General features: G+C 43.6%; 2 protein-coding genes and 1 non-coding gene across 4 annotated transcripts; 1 reads left to right on the forward strand and 2 right to left on the reverse strand.

The window, feature by feature from the left end:
- The first annotated feature begins 1,495 nt into the window (after positions 1-1,495).
- LOC136438589 (gigaxonin-like) lies at positions 1,496-17,129 on the forward strand. Of its 2 annotated transcripts, none has more exons than XM_066433458.1 (8): positions 1,496-1,622; positions 10,145-10,837; positions 11,877-12,004; positions 13,360-13,541; positions 14,179-14,305; positions 14,603-14,834; positions 15,464-15,573; positions 15,879-17,129. In XM_066433458.1, the coding sequence occupies exons 2-8, from the start codon at positions 10,323-10,325 to the stop codon at positions 16,172-16,174; spliced, it is 1,590 nt and encodes a 529-aa protein (XP_066289555.1). In that variant the 5' UTR covers positions 1,496-1,622; positions 10,145-10,322; the 3' UTR covers positions 16,175-17,129. The 2 variants fall into 2 exon arrangements, with proteins under 2 accessions (XP_066289555.1, XP_066289554.1); XM_066433457.1 differs by lacking the exon at positions 1,496-1,622 and adding an exon at positions 8,189-8,426.
- Positions 7,231-7,339, reverse strand: Trnaf-gaa (transfer RNA phenylalanine (anticodon GAA)). Its single transcript has 2 exons — positions 7,303-7,339; positions 7,231-7,266 (listed from the first exon to the last, which is right to left on the reverse strand). It is a non-coding gene; the product is annotated as a tRNA-Phe (tRNA).
- Positions 17,130-23,390: 6,261 nt separating the features above from the next.
- LOC136438322 (G-protein coupled receptor 26-like) lies at positions 23,391-25,392 on the reverse strand. Its single transcript, XM_066433085.1, has 2 exons — positions 25,087-25,392; positions 23,391-24,353 (listed from the first exon to the last, which is right to left on the reverse strand). Exons 1-2 carry the CDS (start codon positions 25,390-25,392, stop codon positions 23,391-23,393), a joined length of 1,269 nt encoding a protein of 422 aa, XP_066289182.1.
- Between the last annotated feature and the right edge of the window lie 689 nt (positions 25,393-26,081).

Below are 26,081 nucleotides of genomic sequence, written 5' to 3' on the forward strand. Positions count from 1 at the left end.
GAGATTAGAACCCATAACCTTTAGATTCTAAAGCCAACAACCCTAACAACAAGTGCCATCCGAAACTTGTAACATAAAAAACATGACGGTATTGACGTGACAGAAAGGACAACAAAAAGCAATCGAGACATCAGACTACAAACGAATTTCCATAGCATGGAACGCAATACAACGTATCTTTTGAGTATAATAAACACACACGCGTTTCTAATTTGCGAAATGAAGATACCCACTACTGAAAATGCCATCAGTGTTTATACCCCCTATATATGTGTATATTGGGGTTAATCCCTACTGCGAACTCTGAAGGGCTAAATGGGTTATATTTCTTCGGTCATGTTGTTGGTTTCATGCCACCTGGTCGTATGTCAAAGTCGTGACGTTACGGTTTGGGTGTATTTCAAAGTGCATGACGTCACAGACCGGTGGCTATTTTGTTGTACTGGCCAGTCGGTCCCAACAAATAAACACCCCGGACAACATGGCCCGGCCAAAGATCAAAACAGCCCCGACTAAAACAAGAAATCGAAGATCTCATACCTCCGTGAAATAACTATCAGAGCTTTGTGAATTTCTTAATGTCATAGCCCTATCCTTATCATGCGCTATAACAGTTGATGCTCAACTGAGTCCAAAGCCACCCGGGTGTCCCAAAGAGAGGTCATTGACCTCGCCAGACAGGCCAGTTGTCTATGGACTATACCACACTTCTTTCAGGAAGGGGGTGTCGGGATGTACAACATGCTGCAGTACCTGAAAATATTGCTAGGGGCCCAATATTGCCATGTTTCCTCAGGACCTCAATAGCTACCCACATACCAACATCCATACGAACCCATCATAAGTATTTTGAGTTATAGCACCGTGGGAACAAACATACACAACCAACAATAACACCCCGTCGAAGCGAAGGTGAACCTCTCTTTTCACGAGATGATGAGCCAGCTCATAACGGTTACTACTCACTCAGTGACTGAAACCTTCAATGTAAGAAAGATGACTCCCATACTTTGTTAACATGTGTACGCCGCGAAGAAACTTAATTAGGACTAATCTTCCGGACAACGGACGCCCTCGTAGTACTCAACCATAGGCAAACTACTGTACTTTTCTCTGAGAATAAAGGGGGTTAGCAAGTTAAATACGGCAAAGCTTGTTGTTCCAACACTAACAATCTGTTTCAATTGATTTGTGACAGTCATTTCGACCCAGTTCTCTACCACGTTGTAAAGTACATGCGACAGGTGGCACGAAAAGTTTTGTCCAATCAAAACGCTTGGACTTGATAATTTCTTTGAAACCATTGCTTTAAAGTAGCTAGATTTCACCAATGTTTACTCCTACTTCTTCGTCGATAGCGGACCAGTTCGCGGTTTAGTGGCAGGAATCCGTGTCACGATTGTATTGAAAACATTCCATCGGGCAGTGGTGTGCGTCACACTTCGTCCATGACGTCACGGGAGCCCGTACCACAGACATGCCCACTCTTCTCGTGACCGGAGCCAGATGGTGCCGATGACGAGTGTGCCGTCCAGATGGGGACAACCTCTCTCCCACTTTTTAACCCGCACTCTATACCTGTGATTACCGGTGCAATGGGTAGAGTGCTCGGCTGGCCTTCGGTAAGTCGTTAGTTCGATCCCCGGCCGAGTCATACCAAAGACTTTAAAAATAGCACGTACTGCTTCCTCTGCTTAGCACTCTGCATTTTGGCAACATGCAGTTGAACACACACCACTGCCAGTGGACTAGCCTGCAGTAGTGATTGCAAAAAGTTGTGTGGCCCAAGGGCTATTGAAACGGAGATGGACGTCGGCCTGTGCACCAACGGGTACGGGAAAGTCTCTATCATGGCCTGGATGTCCATCATTTGCAAGTAGCTGTTGCAGGTTCCTTTAGTCGCTTTTCACAGCAAAATGCACTGGAAGCGACAGGCTGGCATCCAGACTATCCCTGCGATACTTCGAGGTCAATTGGACTCGACGGCAGCGACCTCGAAACGTCTTTACTAGTAGTCTAACATAAAGTCGCATGTTACTCTGAAGCGGCCTATATATTTCTACTGAAGTGCCTTCAGTCAATCCCCGCTGAACAATAGATCTCAGACAATCTCTCAGTCGTCTAGCGGTATACTAGCCTGGTATCTAAACTTATTATAGCTCCCGACTCTCTTCTGTCCTCTCCGCAATTTACAGAGAGGACAGCCTGAAAAGACCGGGAACTATAATAGGTTTGTATACACCAGGCTAAACGTGTACTAAACTGCGGTACACACCAAAGATCGATAAAGAAACGTAGACAACGGATGTATGGTTTGCTGCTCTAGTACGTCAGAACTTCATGTACATAGTATCAACATAGCAACCCGTGACCCCAGTTGAGTCTAGTGCTTAGTTTAGTCTGAAACAGTGACGTACAAAGCTGTCGAGAGCTCGAGGTGATTAACGACGGTAGCTGGATAACCAGCGGACTACTATCGAGCAACTGCCTTAGTGGTTCTGAAAGAGTCTATGCTGGCTTTTGTAAAAGATGACTTGGTAACGTTGGTTCCAAAAGCGGCAAACCTGTTCAGATACACGTGCCGATATAGGCTTGAGTGCTTCGGCTATGTGGTCGTACTATAGCATGTGACAAGTTTAGGTGAACTGTGGCGTACATTCACACGTGCCGTAGGGCTGAAGACGATATGTCCTGGACTGAGATAGCGTGCTTTCACCGATCATTTGTTGCAGATACGGAAGTTGGAAAACGTCATGACTCGAGGATGGTAAGACGCATGTAGTTGTCGCTACACCATGAGGCACCTGATAAGGTCTAGGAAAAAATGTTGTGTTTCCGGTTACAAAAGGACTACGACCCTTTCCGGTAGCGTGCATGTCGGGTGAGCGACACAGCCGGGATCGAACCCGGGGCTCCTAGCTCCAGAGGCAAGATCGCTAACCACTGGACTACTCACGCTAACCTTAGGCCTATAGGCCTTGAATACAAGGGTCCGAAAAAACGAATGACGCAAACTATTTTATTCATACGTTGTGAGTACAGCAAAGAAACTTGCTGCCACTATGCACTGCAGGGGTTCGAATGACGCATACATTGTCCTTGACGTTGCATTGGAGGATCTTCTGTCAGTGTATTCATATCGATTTGGTTTTTCACCACCGACGCGCGAGCTTTCTCATCGGTAATTCTCAGCTTTGACGTCAGTCTAGATTACATTTGTGAAGGTAACGCTGCTTTTAGTTAAAGGACGAGTGGTGACGTCACTCGGCTATTAGCTGTATTAAAGGCAAGCACAGGTGAACAGAAATGACCGGGTTGGACCTATTGTTCGTTAATCACTATTGGCAGATGGCACTAACTTCAAAGTACCGAGGGATTTTCATCCGGATTTCTGTTTGCATGATTGAATGGCGTGTTCTACTTATAACGAAGAATGAATCAAATGATGATCAATTGCATTTTTCTGCCTACGAATCTTATGCATTTTCTGACATATTTCAGGAACTTTATTTTTCACGCGCAGAAAACCCCAGGGGTAATTTCAGCTTGAGATTTTCCAGGCTTACGCCATGTCCGTGGTAACACTTCGTTTCAAGGGATGCTGATCGTCTAAAAATCTATCTGCTTTCTTTGCAGTTGCCATAGAATACCAATCATGATCAATCATCAGTGAAGGTAGTCTCTACCAGACTAACTACGCCGGCTATAGGAAGAATATTTGCCAGGGTTTCACTTGCCTTAAGGATTGCAGATTGGACCCTCTCTCCGTAGCCGACTCCCTTAGCATACAATTCACTCACGGTCACGGTACGGTCAGTGAGGGATGCCGCAAGAGTTAGCGCCCGTGTCTAGACCCCACGGTGAGAGAATGAAGGGTAATACCATTGAAAATCCTTTCTTGGGAGACTCTTTTGTGAACTCTGGGCAGTATTGTAGGATAGACTCTGTGTTTGTTGAATTAGTATTGAAAGAATACCTTTCTCCATCTTGGGTTTTTGGCACCCCCATGACACAGTGGAATGATCGTCAGCTGGCTGTTTGTACAGTAACTGTAAATACAGAAATGTTCGCGGTGGTTTTATGTTCGCGGTTTTCGCGGCGACATTTCACCGCGAACGTAAAACCAACGCGAACATTTTTGTCCAATACTGCAGCAGTGTGTGACTACTCTATAGCGCTGCCGCAAACTCATAACCACCGCAAAAAAACTCCATTTTCGCCTTAGCGCGAAATACAAACCACGCCAACTTAAATGCATTTACAGTATTTGCAGACTTGCCGTATAGAATTTGTCGGAAGAGCGCTTGATGACAGTTGACATGACAGGGTACCATTTAAGGGTAAGTTTTTTTATGGTCTGAAGTTTTGATTCTCAAGATGATACTACCTTCTTTTTCGCTAATTCCCCGTCGGGTTACATTTATTACTGGCATGTATTGAAATCGCCCCAGTAGACGCTCAAATCTATGTATCTGACTGTCCATAAAATAAATGTCTACGCTGCCTTGAGAGTCGGTGTAATGTACTGTTGCATTTGACAATAATAAATACATCTACCATAAATGTGCAACGGTTGTCGTGGGGTATGAGTGGCAAAGTGTTGCAAAAATGTCACCACATCTGGTCATAGTTAATGTCACATATCTAACGCTACATTGTTGAGTCCGATGGCTTCCATTCATACACGATGCACTGACCGCCTCCAATTATTTTCTTTGCTATGAAGGCCACAGCAAGTAAATGTTATGGATCACATCCTCTGCAGACTCTATCTAATGAGAAAGCCCCCCCCCAAAAAAAACAAGATGGATTAAAAAAGGAAATGCAAGAATTTTCGAAATAGAGACCATGAAGGTTGTAACAAGAATTGTATGAATAAATCTAAATACATCTAAATAAATCAGCCACTGCCTCCAAAGAAAAAGTCAAACCCTCCAGTAATGTTGTGTGTAGAAACATTAGCTAGATGCATAGAATAGACACTCGTTACCATTGTTACCTTACTACTGTTTGTACCCTTGCAATTAGCCTACGGGCATGAATTTGCGAATAAAGAAAGATTGTTGATAAAACATCGCAGCCAACAAGGCTTTTGTAATTTGTTGTCTATTTGAGAAGGGCACAAAGGGACACTAGTGTGATAGCCTAGTATCACTTACCAAGGTGGCAACTACACTTCCACACTATAGTTACGTCACTTCTAAAACTTCTGAACTTCTTTCATTTCTACTACTAGTTCTACAACTACACTCATGGCTACCTCCAATTAATGTTCTCATTTCCGGTATTTTCTTGTCACGCTGACCGTCTCCGGAACGGAAAAAAATTTCTTAGTCTTTCTTCGAAATCAGGCCAAAAAAATCAATGCGCGCTGATGGCATCCATCTAATTGACTTGGCCTAACGAACGCCATGCAGGAGCCGAGGCCGTCACGACGGATCTTCCCTTGAGGAGAAAATCTATTTTTGGCAGGTGCGTCAGCGGATGCCGCGGGGGTCTGACCTCAACTCGCGGACATGTAGTCTACAAGTGCCCGGGAGGTCAGGTACTGTCGTCAAAAGTACACCATGGCCCGTATCTGGCATGGCCCGCACTGGTTGTGATTATAGTCACCGCAGGATGTAACGTTAGCACATTGCCAAACCGAACTTTCTCTGGAGTTTTGTAGCTGATTTGCACTATTCAGAGTGTTGCACGGTGGCCCGACAGTGGCTTGGCAAGCTATCCGATGTTTAGATTAAAGCTGTGGATATCAGACGCGTTGGGATGACTAAGATGTGTGACTTTCACTAGCTAAACTTTGAATCTGACAGACCATCGCTGAATGCTTCCTATAGTAAGGCACGGTTCAGTGTCACTACGGACCTAGCCTCCTGGCAGGTAGCCTCCGCCTGACCATGCCCTCCTTCTGTAGGGCGTTACGTTATGGAACGTAGAATTCGTCAGAAAAAGGAAAAAAAAAAATAGCCAGTAGAGTCAGGCCACGATGAAGATCACATTTCGCCCGCGTAGGACGGAGTGCAAATGAACACTTGGCAAGTATTCTTCCTATAGCCGGCGTAGTTAGTCTGGTAGACTACTTGCAGGCCTCCCAGGCGGCGCCGGCGATGACTTTTTTGGGGAGCGCTGATTCGTGTTTTCAACTTATCGGGGCCAGGGTCTTTTGCGGGGGAACCCGTATTGCCGCCTATGGCAAAAGACCCTGGCCCCGATAAGTGAGAAAAAAAACGCAAATCAGCGCTGCCCTCCAAAAAATTATCGCCGGTGCCGCCTGGGAGGCCTGCAAAGTATAGACTGTGACTAATGACTGACTATTGTTACGTCATCAGGCCATGAAGTACTGTGACCGGCCAAACAAATGGCAGCAAGTAGCCATATGCATGGCAGTTATGTTCATATTAATCAGATAACATTGTAAGCACCCTGAATGAAATTTGGCATCTAGTCTGACTACTTTTGGTACTAATCGTTTGCATTCGACTGACCTGAATGAGCCAAGTTTAGTACTAACGTTACTGTAGTATGTGTATGTATGGTATTGTAGGAAACTTTTGCCAATTACTTTTCTTTTAGAAACAAATAATTTCGTTGGACTGGTCAGGCCATAGTCTGTATAACGCAAACTCCAGCTGTCCGGGGATTTCTGTCTTGGGCGGCTATGCGGTTACAGGGCGGCAAGCCGTTACAGGAGCTTGATTGAGTTCAGGCTAGTCAGGCCACACTTGTTTCATTATACGTCTGCGCGTTTCGTCTAGTCTGGAATCCAAACCCATTATAGCTCCCGAGTCTCCTCTCGGCAAATTTTGCGGAGAGGAGACTCTGGAGCTTCAATAGGTTTGGATTCCAGGCTATGTTTCGCCCGCTTTATAGAATGAGACTGGACAGATCGTCACAGCAGGGCCCCCTTGCGGTTTAAATAGGACATGCATGATGTATCAACTAACAAAGTCAATTGCATGTCTTTTGATTACCATTGATCACGTAGAAGAACTTGATGATGTGACTTCCTTTCTAGGTGGTTCCAATATCTGTGGCAATTTTATAATTTAGTCTAGGTTTTCCACATAATTTCTAACGTTAGAATATATGTTAATGTATTTTTTTTTTTAATGTTCGCTAAAACCTTGCTAAAACAGCCACAATTTGAAGACCTTGAAGACATATCTTAGGAAGAAAATCGAACTCGACAAACGAAGAAAACATTTTTGGTAAAACAATGTGTAAAAGAATTGCCGCGACCCGGGATTGAACCGGGGACCTTTAGATCACCAGTTAGATAGGCCTGTGTGTCGGCCTCCGGGACTTCAGTCTAACGCTCTCCCAACTGAGCTATCGCGGCGGATGTTAAGGAGGGCGCCATGATTGGATAATAACTCAGGATGACGTAACCACTACGGACCTTGGCGTTCTCCTTCCCAGGGTCAGGCCTTCAATTTCTAACTGCAGCAACGCCTCTCTGCAATTTTAATCATAAATGCAGTATTGTTACGTTCAGTTGTACTGACTCAACGGCTATAGCTATGTCTGAGCGGTCAATGTTTTCACTTTTTAGTCACTATTATCAAAATAGCACGCATTTTTGCAAGAGTTTATGAAGTCCTGCTGAAGTTGGACAATTTCCATCAATAAAATAGATCTACTCATCTATTCAAAACCGGTTATCTTTAGTTTGGGCAAGGAGGAATATATGGTTTGGGTACTAACGTTATCCTTTATAAGCCAAGCTAGTTTTCTTTGTCAACATTGCCCACCAGTGACTGTAGCGCTACTAACATTAAAGTTGCCCTATTAAAGCGATTTCAGGGGGTAAAACTGGAAATATTCTGGATAAATCAATCTAAATGAAATTGACATTTACTTCCCCATATTAGCACATTTGCATCATTAAATCATACTCTGGGCATTTATAAAGGGCACAGAAACAAGCCACATTTGGTATTTGGTTATTGTTTCAAAAAAGCCACCGCATAATATATAAAAACCATGCGAACTTAAATGCATTTACAGTATTTTCCCACCTAAGTGTTGTCATTACACGTGAAAAGTAACAGGACAGGTAACGTCAATATTGCTGCAACCTAACGTTAAACCTAGTCTAAGGCACACCTGTCGTCAGATGGACCTGTCCATCACATCCATCACCGAGTCCTGATGTAGCACAGTGCCCTGGGACAGAGATCCGTGATGACGCAATGGCCCAACAACATTAGAACCAAGATGGCGGAAGAAGTTGAGTGTGGATCGTCCTCCCAGCCTCATGAGGAGGCGGCACAATGTTTCAGTCGGCCGCAGCACGCAAAATTCCTGCTGGCAAACATGAACGAGCTCCGAGCCCGCCCGCACATGTGCGATGTGACTCTCATGGTGGGCGGGAAGGAGTTTAACCTGCAAAAAATCGTGCTGTCGGCTGCAAGCACCTACTTCAGGTATGGCGTAGACTGTTGTTGGCGCGTATTTATAATATGGGTATCATAATGTATTACCTCATCGCATACACCACAAGGACTAGACTTGCAGAGTTGTCACATTTTTCGTATGCCGTCGTGCGATTTTGATGACGTAGGGTTTTCAAGCAGGCTGTGACTGCCCAAATCAGACGAGGGTAAAGGGACTGTACGATATTTACGGGGGGGGGGGGGGAGGGCCGGTCGTCAGCGAGTCTTTTTCCATATTTCATATAAATTTTTGCGACACATGTACGACAATCCCAAGAAATTTGGTTTGCGATCTTACGACGGCCGTGCAACGAGTGTGACCAAGGAGTCCAACTCGTGTAAAACTCCAACAGAGAAGATAGAGACTGAAACAAAACCTAATTTGCTACTCAACTCTTCTCTTTGGCTGACATGGCTGAGATTCCTGCCATTTCAAGGGGGGGGGGGGGTAACTGCAAAAAAACAGAGCCAAATGAATTTAGGCATGTGAGTCAAAAAGGAGGCAGTATCAAATAGACAATGTGACAACAAGATCAACAATTTATCAACTATATCTTATAAGTTCAATTAAGTTTAATCTTCCCTTTCACAGTGATTGTTGGAATGCGCAAAGACATGAAATGATGAACATGTTGTTGATGTTGGCCTTGTGGCTATCACATTTCACAGTGATAGATGCAACTGATTAGCAACAGACTTTCATGCCAAACCTTTGTATAGGGTCTACCTTGGAAGGGGGGTACAATGCCTAACTGTTAATTGAGGAAAGCTGGCAACACTTAATGGCAAATTGACAATCCATACAGAAAAAGCCCCCAACACCAACTGTGTCAATGTTTCCCATTTTTATTACACTATCAGTCCATCCCATAGAATGTTCCAGTAGGATAGTGATGACTGATTAAGATTTACTGTTGAGGCTCGCTGTTATGAACTCAAGCACGGAAACTGCCACAGGCAGTGCCAGGTATGTCATTGTCACAAGACTTGTTTGTCATGATACATTTCTATCACAATGGAGAGTTATCACAATGACAACTTAACAAATTCATCAAAATGATCTTGAGTTATAGCTGCAAACACACAAACACAGACAAAAACATAGCCCTGTCAGAGGTCATTGACCTCTTCCCGAGGTAATAACTAATAGACCAGTCCTGACTGTCCATCAAAATTCAATAACAGTTTAATCTACAGAGAGTTAACCTTCATCCATCCAAAGTATGCATTTGTACATTTTGTTTTTCATTTATACATCTGTGCTCGGTCACTGCCCGGTTTTGGAGGGGCAGTGTCATCAGTTTTTAGCCCCAGGCAAAGCTGACTCTCAACATGTCCCAGTAATGATATATCCGGAGATCTTATGAGATAGGAGGAAGTACCTTATTTGTTCATCCATCCTGACTAAAACTTACTGTAAATTGGGAAATGTTAGCTGTGGTTTATTTTCAGGGTTTTCGCAATTTTGTCTCCAACTCTTTGATAATTGATGGAAGTATCATACTATGATTCATAAGAGAATACATGTAGATGCAACCATACTACGGTAAATGCAAATATAGAAAAAATATAGAGAATGGTCATCCAACATGTCATAAATGTATTCAATTCAAGAAAAGAGTGCAAATTGACAATTTGCATAATACTAACTTCTAGTAAGTACATTTTCAATGATCTTGGTCTATAGCTGTTCATTTCCTTTTCTGCAGGGCGTTATTTGATTATAGTAAAGGGCAGGGACAAGTCGGAGACAAGCCGCTACAGATCGAAGCGGAGAGCCTAACGGCCTCTGTTTTTGAACAAATCGTGGAGTACATCTACACAGGAAGGATCGACATCAGTGAAGACAACGTCCAAGACATTCTCCAAGCCGCCGACATCCTCCTCATGACGGATCTTAAGGACTTGTGTTGCGAGTTCCTCGAGCAGGTCATCAGTCCCGAGAACTGTCTGGGGATCCGCAACTTCGCAGAACTCTTCAACTGCCCGGAGATCCACTTCTTCGCGACGGAGTACATGGAGATGTCCTTCCACCAGGTGATGTTCACCGAGGAGTACCTGGAGCTGACGTTCGAACAGTTGCTGGAGATCCTGGAACACGACAAACTGAATGTACGCAACGAGCAGGACATCGTGGAGTGCGTGCTGAAGTGGCTGGAGCACAGACCGGAGAGCCGGCAGGAGCACCTCCAGCAGCTGCTGTCCAGCCTGTGGCTGGAGACGTTAGAGGCGCGCTACATCGAGGAGAGGATCGCCAAGCACGAGCTGGTGATAGACATTGGTCCGGTGCAGACCATGCTGCTGGAACACATGCAGCCCAAGTCCGAGGAGCAAAGCTGGAACTCAACGCGCCCCAGAGGATACATGGATGTCATCGTCGCCATCGGGGGAGAAAGTCGCAGGTAACTTGCTTAAGTTAAAATTAACTTATTTTTGCGACCTACATGTGTAGGTAGAGCCATAGCCTTTTTGAGGACATACATGTACATGTAGGGGCAGTGGGTTTTTAGTACATTGTGTCGAGGGAATCTACTGCACAATTTTCCAAGGTGGAGCCCGTTGGTCTCCTACCACTGCCTTTTACCTCCCCAACTGAAGTCATGTATCCATTTTACACCTTGGAGTAAGGAAAGCTGTATAAAATGCCTTTCCAAAGGACACAATGTCTAGCCAGGAATGCCAGGCATTCTGCCCATCAGCCAGGAATTCTGTCCATCCAATCGGCCATTCACTATTTCGTATGCAATCTCTTCATCAAGTTTCAGTTGAGCTACTGTAACTACTAGTAGTACATTTGCATGCCCTAGATTTTAACTTCTTAGAATGTTTCACTATGAATGATATGCCTCCTCAAATAGCCGAGTGGCTAGGCTAGCGGACACGAGATACAGAGGTCACTAGTTCGATTCCTTGGCTGATGTTCTGTCCTTGGGAAAGGCAATTTACACGACTTTCCTTACTCCACCCAGGTGTAAAAATGGGTACCTGACTTTGGTTGGGGAGGTAAAAGGCGGTTGAAGGAGAGGGATTTGCCCTAGACACAGTGGATACCAACCTGCTGTCCCTAGGCCTTTTTAAGTTAAAGGCTATTTGGTCCACCTTTATCTTTTTGCTGTAACGTTGTGAGTTATGACTTGTGGCCACTAAACCTTCCTGTACGTGCCATGTGACACCCTGGCAGGGCATCTTTAATTTTTTTTCCGTCCCACTCATTGTTTGGGAGCCAATTTTTTAAATTTTCATTGTTGAATTTGTCATTTTGAGCTTAAAAGATACATTTTCATTGGTTTTATCTCATGAAATTGATATTTTTGGGACGGAAGGGGTTGAATTTTTTTCTGTCCCAACTATCAAATTTCCGTCCCGGGACGGAAGGACGGGTCCTGGAGACAACCCTACACACTGGTGATGTTGTGTCCACACTGTTGTTTCCTGTCCCAGGAATAAGGACAAGGTTCTGGATAACGTGCGGTGCGTGCGGCCGGCGCCCCAGAGACAGCACCTGTCCGTGTGGATAGACCTCGCCCCTCTCCTCACGGCAAGGAAGGACCACGCTGTCTGTGCAGCAGGTCAGCATCTTAGTATCTCTGTCTTAAACATTGATCTGTGGCGGGACAATAGGAGCGCTTTGCCAGAATGTATTGTATAACTATAAGGTATTGTTTGCGTGACAAGACAATCCGAGAATGACAATCCAAGAATGACAATCCGTCTATAGTTTCCAAGCGTTTTGGTGGAAAATATGAGGTATGCAACGGACAAAATTCTGATGCATTGAACAAATATCCAACAGAGATCAAGATGAATTCTATTGTAACTATAAGATAACAGCTCCTGTACATACAAAAGTACATTGTAACTGATAATACATTGTAACTGAGAAGTTGACAGCTGACTTTGCTACTGTGAATAGTTTCATCAGGTTGGTAAGTCACTGAATAAAAAGACTATTTTTACACAACCAAGAGATTTATTCCACCGACGTTTCGGTGACCATCTGTCACCTTCTTCAAGGCAATTCTGACTGGTTCACATAGCAATGCAGCACAGGTGTTGCTGCTTATACATATTAATGAGATGCAAACGCAAAATATTTACATATGTACCATAACGGGATGACATCACTTTGCGGTCCCAAACGTACAGAAGTGCAACACATACACAACTATATCTATATATTATAATAATATATATCGATCAAAAAACAGTGACTTTGCTACTGATTATTTATGAATACAAACAATGTACAAACAATTCACCAGCCAGGCTGATTGCCTGGAGTCTTGTGTATGCACATTATGTTCTGAGACAGTGCAGACAATAGGACACAGATAGGAATGTAGATTTCTATCAAATCCAGGGGAGGAGGCAAAAATACTTCTCAGAGAGAAGAGAACGTAATCAGATTCCACATTGCATATTCAGTGTTGTAGCCTCTCCATTTCATGCAAGAGAAACCATATGGTACAGAGCTGCTAAGGTATCTTTAAAACATGAGAAGTGACAAAGTGGCTGTGAGATAATAATGATTCTATTAGCTCAGTGCCTTTGTTCTCCCTCGAACCACCATTATTATGGTCATCAGGACATGAAATATGCATCTGCAACCTGCAATTCTTGCAAAAACTTAGCTTGCAGAGAAAGAAACGTGTAATTATGCAAACTGTGGCATGAGTCACCGATTCTGGTATGGTAATGCTGGTGTTCTCACATCATTTGCAACTGTAAATAGCTCTTGAACCCATATACAGGTGACATGTCGCTCGGTGTAATATAACCAGTTGCTTCCGCGCCGCGTGCCTGTGAAGCTGGTTTCTTATGCCACAGGGGCGGTTATACCAGCTAATTAGATACAAATACAGACAGTATACGGTAATTGTGATTGGGGCTACCACTGAACTGCAGTTTGTGCCCGACCCTCCAGGTGGCTACATCTTTGTGTACGGGGGGATAGCCCAGAACGGCCAGGTGTTGTCCAGCGGGGAAAGGTACGACCCGGGCAGGAACGAATGGAAGGAGGTAGCGCCCATGATGGAGGCCAGACACTCCTTCGGCCTGGTGGCGATCGGCTGCACGTTGTATGCTGTCGGAGGGGAGGGGGACTTTGTAAGTGATAATCATTTTTGTGTCATAGGACTGGGTGATAACTTTGTGTTATCACACAGGCTTCTATAGAATATTTGATATGCATTTCGAGTGCGTCACTATTGAAAATTCGAATACTGAATTCGGTCGTTTGAATGTCCAGCTTTTTTTTGTTCGAGGACACCAACTTTTCTCAACTTCTGGCGCTTTTCACATTGAAAAGTGTGTTTTCTCGGGTGGGTATGAATTAAATAAGATGCAACACGGTGTATTCCGCATCACCCAAGGTCCCAGCCTGACCGCGGATAGGATCGCCCGACGGCCATCTATATGTACAACCGTGTAGTCCAGGTTTTCTCACCTTTCTAAAATTCCTGGCGTAGAAAGCACTGAAACTGAAAACCTAGACACTATGATCTGTAAATCTCTGGAAAAATGAATAAAAAATGAATCAAGTATTTGTTTATTTAACCTTTTGTGCTTTGTTACATTACGTCAGATGCGTGCTTGCCTTGTACATGTATGTAAAAGTTAGTTAACATTACACCCATTCTGTTGTTACCATGCTTCTATGTTAACCTACACAATTAAATGCACTTACTTTTGACATTTTGTTAAGTGAGTTTGTTGTATGTTTCATGTATGCTTTCTCCTGCAGGGCCAAGTCCTGGAGACCATGGAGCGTTACGACATCTTCTCGGACAAGTGGACGCCAGACGTTAACATGACCGCTGCTCGCAAACTGGCCTGCTATGCCACGTGTAACAAGAAGATTTATGCTATAGGTGGGTAACATGCATATCCTACAGGACAAAAACGTTTTTCCTGTTGTTATTTTATGTGTTATCATACTATAGATTTATCCGTACATTTCCTTAGTTTTGCGCTGCATTGGAGATGAATAAAAAAGTGCACCGTTTTTAAGTAATGTAGCTACTAAAAATCGTATAGGACTCTAGAGCCAGCATGTGTAGTCCAGTTGTTAGCCACCCTGCCTCTGGACCAAGACATTAGGAGTTCAAATCCTGGCTACTGGAAAGGGTTGCAGGTGTGACAAGAATCCTTACTCTCTTCCCTTACAGGTGGTGGTAGGGTAGGCAAGCTCTACGAGGCCGTGGAGTGCTACAACCCCAAGACTCAACTCTGGAGCTCCGTAAGTCCCCTGGAGGAGCGCCGCTTCCACGCCTGCGCTACCGGAACCCTGGGGAACGAGCTGTACGTCGTCGGGGGGTTCCGGAAGCTGGAGTGTCCCAGTTCCGTTCACCAGGAGATCAAGTTCTGTGGAGGAGAAGTGTTCAGCGAGGCTGCTGGGAGGTGGGTTTGTTTGTTTGTTTGTTTGTAAACAGCCTTCAGACATGCCCCTAGCTCTTTTCGACAAGTGCAATGCACAGTGGACTATAGATTAGTGTCCCGTCCTTAAGCCGGCGTCACAATTCATGCGAGCGTCGGCCGACTTTGTAGATCGCCCGAAGCTCACCGAATTTCAAAATCGCCCGACCGTTGACCTATTTTCCAATGAAAATCTTGGGCGACGTCCGTCGAACACTAAAGACTAAAAATCCCCCATGAGATGGTACCATCTCTTGGACATGGACGAAGTCAGTATCGACTAACCTGGCAAAGGCCAATTTTTGGATCAACTTTTATTTCTAAAAATAGCCCGAAGCCCGCGTAATTGACAGGACGTTGGCCGTACTTCGGCCAAAAATGCACATTTGAAGCTCGCCAACACGTCTGCCGAGCTGAATTTCTTATTTGTGACGGGGGCTTAAGACTGCGACCCTTTCTGGGAGCGTGCATGTCAGGTGAACGACACAGCCGGGATCAAACTGACAAGGCCATCAACCACTGGACTACGGATGCTACAATTAGATGTTCAAGCTTTTCTTTCTGAAAAAGCTGACTGTTTTTGTGACCCAAATGCTGATTCTTGTCGTCTCCAGGTGGTTCAAGGTTAGCACTAACACCATGTGCACCATGACGGGGTCATCCATCGTCAACTCTGCCATCACCGTAGGCAGCAGTGTGTATGTGGTGGGAGACCTGGATGTGGGTGAGTACTGACTGCAGAACTTCCAGATTTAAGAACACCACCTTACCTTTTAGCGTAGGGTTATTGAATGAATTGTGGTTCTTGACTAGAGTGTACAGTTTTTGAATGAAGTGTTGAGTTATTGTAAAAATTGTAGAGTTATTGAATGAATTTTAATGAATTTTAAAAAAGGCTTTGTCTTATCCTCCAATTCAGCCAGGAAAGGCTGCAATGGTATGTGTATGCACATGTTGCAAATAAACCAGTCATCATCATCATCATCATTTCTGCCAAATGCTAATAGAGTTCTTATGATGTCTCCACAGGTCATCAGTACAACAGTATCCGTGAGTTCCGGATCCCCACGCAGACGTGGCACTGCGTGATGCGGGACTTCCCTTCCGACCAGAAGAACATGCACTGCTGCACCATCCGCATGCCCAGCTGCTTCCTCTTCCGCGCAGAGCTGGAGAAGCGCAAGGCCGCCATCGAGGCACGCGCGCGACAGATCTACACGCACGCCGCCACGCAGCGATCCCCGGAGCGGTTCGGTTCCGGCGGGATGTCGGGAGCGATGGGGGCTATGGCGCGGGGGGAGGATGGGGAGGGAGGGGAGCAGTAACTTTTTCCTGTCAGTCCTAGCCGATGAACTTCTACAATCATAACAAGCACTTCCACACCTCAGGCCTAGGAAAAGTAATGTTGTGTGTCCATAAAAGTCCTGAAAAGATTAGAGTATGTAGGTATAGGGAATCCCTTTTTTTCAATTTTTTTTTTTTAAAGATTTCACAGCGTAAATGTGCTGGAAAGAACCCTTATGTTGGAAAACGGTTATACACCATTTTCATCACACAGATCGAAAATTTTATGTCCCTTCCCAGCAGTCCACCACCTAAAATACCTACTACCTATAGGGTTGGCGGATTTTTGTTAGGGTTGGTCAGGTAACCGAAAACACAACATTTTTTTCCCAAGGCCTTACATAGTCATGTTGAACAAGTGCAACTAGATAGAGGTACGCTGTATTGTAGTTGTGCAAAAAGATAGGTGCTCTATTCTGCTGCAAAGAAACTGCGTGCATTATCAGTGTGGTTATGGAATGCTCATACATTGGTCCATCAATTGCAAGTGAACCGTGAACCTGATTGTTCCAAATCGGTGGTTATAGCAGGGCCAAGAGTAAGTTGATACTGATATATATATATATATATACATATATAAACCGGTATTCATGTGCAAGATATGATGCATAGATGGTATGCATAGATGGTATACATAGATGGTATACTTAGACTGTATTTAGTGTTACTTGGTGGTACATTGTACTAGTAGTAGTACTCTTAAGCCATAGAAGCAATGGTCTATCTTTGAAGAAGTCACCTGTTTGTACTTCTATGATGTTTCGTAGATGTTGCGTATAACTTTTTAAGATGGCAGAGTGCTTTTAAAGCTCAGATGTGTAGAAAATGTGTGCCTTGCGTCTTGTACAGAATTTTTAAGTAGGTTAAGTTTTTACAATTTTTATTTTGAGACAGATATGTGAAAGTAGAAAAATATATTTATTTAGCATGAAAGTTCATCAGTGTTGGTAAAAGTCATTATGAATAAAGGATTAAACCTTACGTCCAACACAAGAAGGAATTGGTACCAAATTTTCCCGTGTAGACGGGTCCATTCTGTGAACAAGGTTGACGGAGTCAGCCAAAAATTTGGTCAAGTCCCAATTCCTTCTTGTGTTGGACGTTAAGTTTAATCCTTTATTCAAATATATTTATTATTAATGGGTGGGTGCTAACTTTATAACTGGGATAATAACCGATGCAATGGCCTAGTGGGTAGAGTGCTTGCCTTGCATACGATAGGTCGTGAGTTCGATCCCCGGCCAAGTCATACCAAAGACTTTAAAAATGGTACATACTGCTTTCTCTGTTTAGCACTCGGTATTTGGGAAAGAGTATGGTAGTTGAACACATACCACTACCAGTGGACTAGCCCCCAACTGTAGTGATTACACAAAGTTGTGTGGCCCAAGGGCTACTGAAACTGAGATGGGCGCCCACCTGTGCACCAACTGGTGCGGGAAGGACTTCAACTTTTTTTAAAACTAACTTTAGTTAGGCAATACGTACTGTGTTCCTGAGTTGCGCTCAGAAAATAACTCCAAACGTTATGACCGTATCTCCTTGCTGAGATAGGTACTTGTATATCTGGGTGTATATTCACACTAAAGCCACACCAATTTAATTTCTTGGTTAACAGATTCTTCTTTTAACTTTTAGCAAAAACAAAATCATGAAAACAGAAGGCTGGGGTGAAAACTTGCACCTGACCCTGTTCAATCCCTGAAACTGTGTGCACCAAAGTACAAACTTTCGTCTGAGATTCTGTTTTCCTGTTGATTTTCCAATCTAGCATTTTTTTTAAATTCTGTTAACCAAGAAATTAAAATGGTGTGGCCTAAACAGTTGTGTATTATATACCGTATCGTGTGTGCAGTATATCAAATGTGTCTCCTGGTGTTAAAGGTGCCCTAAGCAATTTCAGGGGGTAAAACTTAAAATATTCTGGGGAAAGCAATTCTGTTTGGTGAGGTTGAAATTTACATTTACTTCCCTATATTAGCACATCTGCATCATTATTTCAGACTTTGGGCGTTAAAAATAGTACAGAAGCAAGCCACAAAAGGAGTATTCTATTTATTGGGTCCCCCCAAAAATCAGCCCAGAATCCAGCCGTAACCGTTTTCTGTCGACAATCTTCGGTAACTTCCGGCCGCATGACGTCACAATACCCAAGCACATTGAGCCATGACCATGTGATTATTTCCTCGGAAGCGTTCGGGACTTATCGGTCAGAATCGTGCATGTTCGGAAGATTTGAAATGATGGCTGGCCTCCAAGTGCTCAGATTTTCAATGAGTTCCTACCGCACAACGACATCACATTTTTGCTCCATGATGGTCGATATGCAATGGGATAGTGTTATCTAAACTTACTATGGATAGAAATCAGAAAAAAAATTATTTTGAATATATGACTTTCAGCGCCCTAATATTGCTTAGGTTGCCTTTAAGAAATAAGGAAGTACCATTGTTAATAAAGGAGAACAGGGAATTGTGCAAAAGCTATTTTTGTTGCATGGCAATTTTAGACTTTTACATGTTTTTGTACCGCAATGATATTGTATTTTTTAATTTCAAAAATATGCATAATGCTACAGCAGATAGCATTTTGGATTTACTCCAGAAATGTGTAACATGAGCTAAAAGACCTCAAAGTGTGATGTACCAATAGGACTTTGCAAGGAGCTTGGGTTTAAGACAAGAGATAAACTTAGAACTTTACTGAAGAACGTATTTCAGTATCAGAAACATGTAAATTGTGATTAATGTTATTTGATGTGGGACGTTGTCTTACAAATTTTAATATGTATGAGGGAACATAGATGCTGGTATTGTATATCAAGAGTTCAACACTTTAACATTGAAGGAAAGGGTATGGATAGCACTAATGGTGTTAGAATAACAGAACTGGCAATGTGGTTCGTATGTTATGTGTGTGTTTGGTACTCTCCAAGCAGAGGTTGAATGGGCAGATCGTCACCGTTTTATCATGCCGTTTTTTTTTTCGCTAGCCCATTCAACTAGCTGGCGAAAAAAAAAACCCGGCATATGATAAAACGGTGACGATCTGCCCATTCAACCTCTAATTGGAGAGTAGTGTTTGGCAGATTATTGGCAGCCAAGGCTAACTAGGGCACAAGAGAATAACAATACACATATCTGCGCCAACGTGTGTCCAGTGCGTTCGTTTTGTTAACTGTATCATGAAGAACTGCTTTGTAACCTGTGAATTTTCGATTTTAGTGTCTGGCTGTTACACTTCAAGCTGAAAGACTCAAAAACGCTCCCTTCTTACACATTCTTACAAGTTACGAAAATACATCTACACGAGCAAAACAATTCTGTCAATCTAGGTACGCCCAAAATAGTTAAGCAACTGGATAAAATTTTGAAAAGGACGTTTCAGACAGCATCCGCTATCTTTCGTCAGTGACTAAAGAAAGATCTGGTAGAACTAGGTTTTATACCAAAACTCTGAAGACAATTTCAGATGGTTCAATAGTAAGTTAAGACCAGGTTCTATGCTAATGAATCAATTAGCTCCTGTTGTTTTAGGAGCTAATTGTTGTCCCACGTGCCTGAAATTTCAATGCGTAGACCCCTTTTCCTGCAATAAAGCCTGTAAGAATAGCTGATGCCGGAATAACACGATGGATATAAAAATGTTGCCCATGTGTCTGATGGAGAAAAAGCGCCATCTAGCGGAACAAATTAAGAACGCAAGAGTGAAACGTCCCAGTGGATTTCGCTTTGACATTCCAAAAGAGACGCCTAACAACAAGAAACAGTATTGCAGGAGTTCACCTTGGTAGAATGTATACATAACAGGTTGCCATGTATTCTTTGCTAGCTTTTCCCTACGATGGTTGGCTATTCCTTACATTAGGCAAAAGTCGTTACATTGGCCCCTCGTGCCACACCTAAAAAGCAATCCCTTTTATGCCAACTCATGCATTTAAAAGTCTGAAAGGTATTTCTGAATGTACATGGAGAAGTCTGGACCTGTCTGAGAAAGTGCAAATAGGTTTTAAGCCTAATGTCTTGTATATTTTCACGTTTTTACCAGTCCAGACTATATTCCTCATTAGAGCCTAATCTGCAATTCCCGTTCAAGTGATGGCTTCTACTCTAAATACTAGTAACTACAATGGACACGAGTGAGATTTTCAGACGTCTATATTAAGACAATAAATAGCAATATTAAAGACAACATTAACAACGTACGCCGTCACTGTGACATTGCAAAACCAAACCAACACATCTATTCCAGACATAAATTCAATCAAGTTCATCCCCTATGACTCAAGTCATGTCTTAAGCGAGCTTTCAGGTACAGTTCTCATTCAATTCCATGTATCTACATTAGGGCACAAGCAACAAATTGAATACAATACAAGATATATAGATGCTACTCCCATAATACATGTAATGCACACACAAACCCGCCCACACATAGATATATGATATGTAGATAGATAGAATGTTACATATATAGAGAGAGATAGATAGATAAATAGATAGATAGCTACTAGAACATAGATATACAAGCTACATAGATATACAAGCCACATAGATACTGACAAGTAAGATAGATATACAAGCTACATAGATATTGACAAGATAGATATACAAACTACATAGATATACTTGTAGGATAGATATACAAGCTACATAAATACTGACAAGTAAGATAGATATACAAGATACATAGATACATTGTATATAGGTAAGGTAGATATACAAGCTACATAGATACTGAAGAGTAAGATAGGTATACAAGATACATATACATTGACAAGATACAAGCTACATAGATATATAGGTAAGGTAGATACACAAGCTACATAGATACTGAAAAGTAAGATAGACATACAAGCTACATGTACAAGCTACTGTACATAGAAAATGACAAGTAAAGTAGATTTACAAGCTACAACTGTAAGTTGCATACATACTGACAAGTAAGATAGATATACAAGTTAGATAGATATACAATTAAGATAGATATGTAAGCTACATAGATATACAAGATAGATATTTAAGTAAGATAGATATACAAGCTACATAGACTTGACTTGTAATACAAGTAAGATAGATGCGCAAGAAAACAGTTCCTCAAGCAACTGGATAGATTTTGGAAATGGTCAAACATGTCAGGAAGCATCCACTACCTTTCGTCAGTGACTAAACGAGGTCACATTTCCTAACCGGGGCCCGGCCGGGCTGTTTGCGGAAACGAAAAATCAAAGTGGATGTCCATAGATTTGCACAAGCTATGCTCTTAAATGATTTTAGGTAGGTTTTGTGTTTTTGTTGTCTTTTATATCATACTTTTCGTTCCCAAACACTGCCCGGCCGGGCCCCGGATTGGAAATGTGACCCTAGCATAAACGAGGTCACTAGGTCTTAGACCAAGAACTGTGAATCGATATGCAAATAAGGTAAAACAAATTTTAGATAGTCCAATAGGAAACAAAAATATGACAAAGTCAAGACAAGGTTAATGTTAATGAGTCAATGAGCTCCTGTTGTTTGATTACAGGAGCTAATGTTGTCAGGAAGATAGATATGCAAGTAAGATATATATTCAAGTAAGATATATATATTTATTCATTTATTTCGATTTACCACATTTTGTGGAAGGATTCACATAACAGGTGAACTATCACCTTTTCAAGATGTCATCCCAGACCGGACTGTAAGATTTGGACCATCGCACACCGGGGCATGCCCCTACTCTTTTTCGAAAGGTGTGGTGGGTTCTTTAACGTGCGCGGGGTGTGGCTCTCCCCAAACACGGGACCTCCATTTAACGTCCTATCCGAGGGACGTTCCTAACCGTAGATGAGCTAGGTACTCATTTACACTTGAGTGAAGTGAGGAAAGTCGTGTTAAGTGCCTTTCCCAAGGGCACAACGTCGGGGCGCAAGTTCGGACATGTCTCTGGCACATCCCGGGTCCCATTGTTTGGCAGCCGCGCGCTCTACACTTACGCCACACGACGCCACATTTATGTCATACCTGGGCCGCGGAAACGTTCGATACGGGCGTTCTGGACCGTGTGATAATTTTCCGTATCACACGGGGTTCTAAGTTGTATCACATGGGCTTTCATAGAATATTTAGAATGCATTTCGAGCGCGCCGGTTGCGCAGCCGTCGAAAATTCGAATAACGGATTCGGAGGTTGGAATCAATGTTGTTACAGTTTTTTGTTCGAGGACACAAAACTCCCTCAACTTCTGGCGCATTCCTACGGCCGTCGGGCGATCCTACTCGCGGTCGGGCTGGTACCTCGGGTGATACTAAATACCCCGTGTTGTATTCTATATTTATACAAGTTTCCTGAATGTGTAAGTAAGATACTATACAAGTAACATGAGCATACAAATAACATAGATATGCAAGCAACATAGAAATGTTGGCAACACAGATATGCAAGTACTAACATCGCATACACATGTCTCCATGATACACCAGAATTGAATCTCATTTTCATGTTGCACATTTTGAGGCCTGGTCGGTGTTGTTTCAACAGTACGCGTCAAAGGACTTTATTTTGTAATGGACGAAAGTTGACAAAGGTACTAGCGTTTTGAGCGTTTTGAGGTTGTTTCTGTATTTTATGTGTTTCGCCGGTATAACCGCCCATCGGCGTAGCACGCCAGCTTCTGTATCTGTATCTGTAACGTTATCTGTTTAGTGTGTCCGATCAAATGATACAGCGCTCTGCTTTTTTCTTCGAAAGTCGCTAGGGGCCCCCCTAAATCTAATCATTTTGTGGTCTCCGATGATGAAGTCTTACCGACTTACCAAATATCAAGACAGTCCACCCAAGCACTCTGGAGCTATGCTCTTCACAAACAAACACAAAGCCCCGAAAACATAATCTTGTTATTAATGAGGAGTTCATACAACTGTATGCTAAAGAAATTAAATGTATGCTACTTACAAAATGTATAGTATTCTTTACCTACAACTGTGTAAACACCCGGTGACCTTTTAAGTGGTGTTTCCTCGATGCACTACCCTGGGTTCCAGACTGTTTATCGGGCCTTTTAGCCGGTTCCCTTTAGCCGGTACCTTGTAGTCAGTTCCTTCGGCGGCACAGAGACCCCAGCCCGCAGAACCCTAACTAGCGCATCGGGGGATTTCTAGCCGCACCCGGGGAGTTGACCGGCCCTAACTACCAACAGTAGTAGTAAAAGGGGCGCGGTTCACTCCAACGGGCTACAACTCCCCGGAGCGTTGATTTTGACCGGGCGGGCAGACTGCTCTTGGGCCGCCGAATCGGCTAGCGACCCGGTACTAGTCTGGCGCCCAGGGTATCGACGCACTGTAACGTTACGTAGTGGGATATCCTGAAGTTCTTTCTGAAGCTCGTAGCGTTTCCTGATCTTGCCGTATATCTTTCCCACTGCTCGGCGGTAGATGTTCTTGCGCTTGGCGAACACGATGGAATCCGTGAAGGTGCTTGTCATCATGACGACGAAGGAGACGTCCCCCAGGACACTTCCCATGTCAGATGTGATGCCTCCAGTCTTCCACAGGAGTCCAACGATCACCACCGGAAACCACGTAATCAGCTGTACTCCCGTCATGATCGCCAGCGTCTTGGCTGATTTCAGCTTGTTTTCCATCTGATCCTTGGCGATGCCAGTCAGTTCCTGGCGCCTATTTTCGCTATCCAAGACCTCCTTGCAGATGAGACTTGCGGCGACGCAGCTGATGACCACACCGACGATGTTCAGGACTATGAATAGGAAGACCTCTGGGCCACCCATTATACAGGGCATCATCAAGCTGATAGGCTGTGCGATGTCGACTGAGGACTCGTCCACTGTCCATGACTGTACTGTTCCAGCACGAGCGACGCCGATCAGAGGTGCTGTCAGGGCAATCAGCACACAGATGGCCACGATGAGGGCGAGGCGTCGTTTGGTTATCATTGAAGCGTAATCGAAAGGAAAGGCGATGTGTATGTATCTGCAGATCCACAGACTTGCCTGTAGGTAGACTGTCAGCGTGCCTAGGAAAGGGTCAATGAAGGCTTGGATCCTGCACCAACCCTCGCCTGGGATTTCTCCGTGCACCAGGCTGTCTACGGTTGTGGGGGCGTAGACCAGTATCTGGGTGATGTCCGTGAGCGCCAGGGCACACAGTAATATATTTCCTGGTTCCTACAAGAGGGAAAGCCCAGGTAAGCCACATCACATGGATATTTCATGACAGATGGTCGTAAGAAGGAGATCATGAAAATATTATTCTGCTTGGATGTATATATCACAAGTTTGTTTTTGATGTTTTAAAAGTACTTTCTAACTAAAAGACGAAATAACCATACTTTTGTTTACGACTTTCTTATGATCTACTAATTAAAGGTAAATGTGATGACGGAGTGGGTTCCTTACAGCTTTGTTAATTATCATAACAAAAAAACAACATGCATGCCAATGCAGCTACAAAACAGCAGCATTAACAGTACTAGCATATAACGTTACAGCCTCATAAAGACCCCGTCACAAATAAGAAATTCAGCCAGGCCAACGTGTTGGCGAGCTTCAAAAGTGCATTTTCGGCAGAAGTGCGGCCGACTTACTGTCGATTACGCGGGCTTCGGGCGATTTTTAGAAATAAAAGTTGATCCAAATATTAGCCTTTTACCAGGTTAGTCGATACTGACTTCGTCCATGTCCAAGAGATGGTACCATCTCATGAGGGATTTTTAGTTTTTAGTGTTCGACGGACGTCGCCCGAGATTTTCATTCGAAAATACGGTCGACGCTCGGTCGATTTTGAAATTCGGCGAGCTTCGGGCGATCTACAAAGTCGGCCGACGCTCGCATGAATTGTGACGCCGGCTCAACGAATACGTTTAGGTCAATCCAGGATGTTTCAACGTTTGAATCTTACCCGCATGTTTTTCTCGGTACGGACGAGGTACAGCAGACAGCCGTTGCCGAACAAGGACCAAACCGTCATGAAGACGAGGATGAAGCTCAGCAGCGGTTGCAGAGGTGGGTAGTAGCCGTACACTCCACAGTGTGCCGGGTTGTAGCTGGTCACGGAGGAGGTCACGTTTCCTAGCGTGAAGTTTGTCGTGACGAAGTCGCAGACGGGCACTGCAAGCTCTGACGCGTTCGTCAGGGTGGCGGCCACTGCAGATGTGATGTTGGCAATCGCGCCCGTGATGGAGGTCGTGACGCTAGTGTTCTTCATGTTGTTTTACTTTACCCCGTCACGATGCAAATCTGTAATAGCAGTAGAAACCACATTCACCACGAAAAGATAATGTCCTTATTGCAGCCTCATGTCACCACGGAGACACCACCCCAAATCTACGACTTCTGGCACTTTACTTTGCACATGTACAAACAATATCCTTTACTTCGTTTATTGACAGTGTCCTATAGGTCAGTAGGAATTAAGGTGGACACATCTCAACCTATAGATATGATAGGAAGGGCCTTGTAGGCGTGCATATCTTCATACGGAATACGATACGGATATTACTTTCGGGCGTTTCTAGTGACATCCGCCACACTTCTTTAGCTAGTTTGTAGATAGCTGTAACGACTTTATATACTCTGTATGTTAATCGTGTTGTTTCTTTGCACTCCAGGAAAATGAGCAACTAACTGATTGCATTTGTATGATAGTAGTGAATAAAGTATTCAAGTCACAACAATGAACAAGTGTCGTGAAGATTCATTCCTTGTTTATTTGGAGCTACACGTATACAATGTATCTATATCTGATTAGATCATCATTGGCTTGGCTTCGCTAGCGAAGATTTCAGGGGAGTCCACTTCTGGTACATGCCCTCTGGTGGCTGATCTGGTATCTGATTAGATACAAGTTGTGAAACTGGCAGAAAAGCTGCCGAAAAGAATCAGACCTTTGAGGTG

Source organism: Branchiostoma lanceolatum, chromosome 7, assembly GCF_035083965.1.
Source record: "Branchiostoma lanceolatum isolate klBraLanc5 chromosome 7, klBraLanc5.hap2, whole genome shotgun sequence".
Classification (NCBI taxonomy): domain Eukaryota; kingdom Metazoa; phylum Chordata; class Leptocardii; order Amphioxiformes; family Branchiostomatidae; genus Branchiostoma; species Branchiostoma lanceolatum.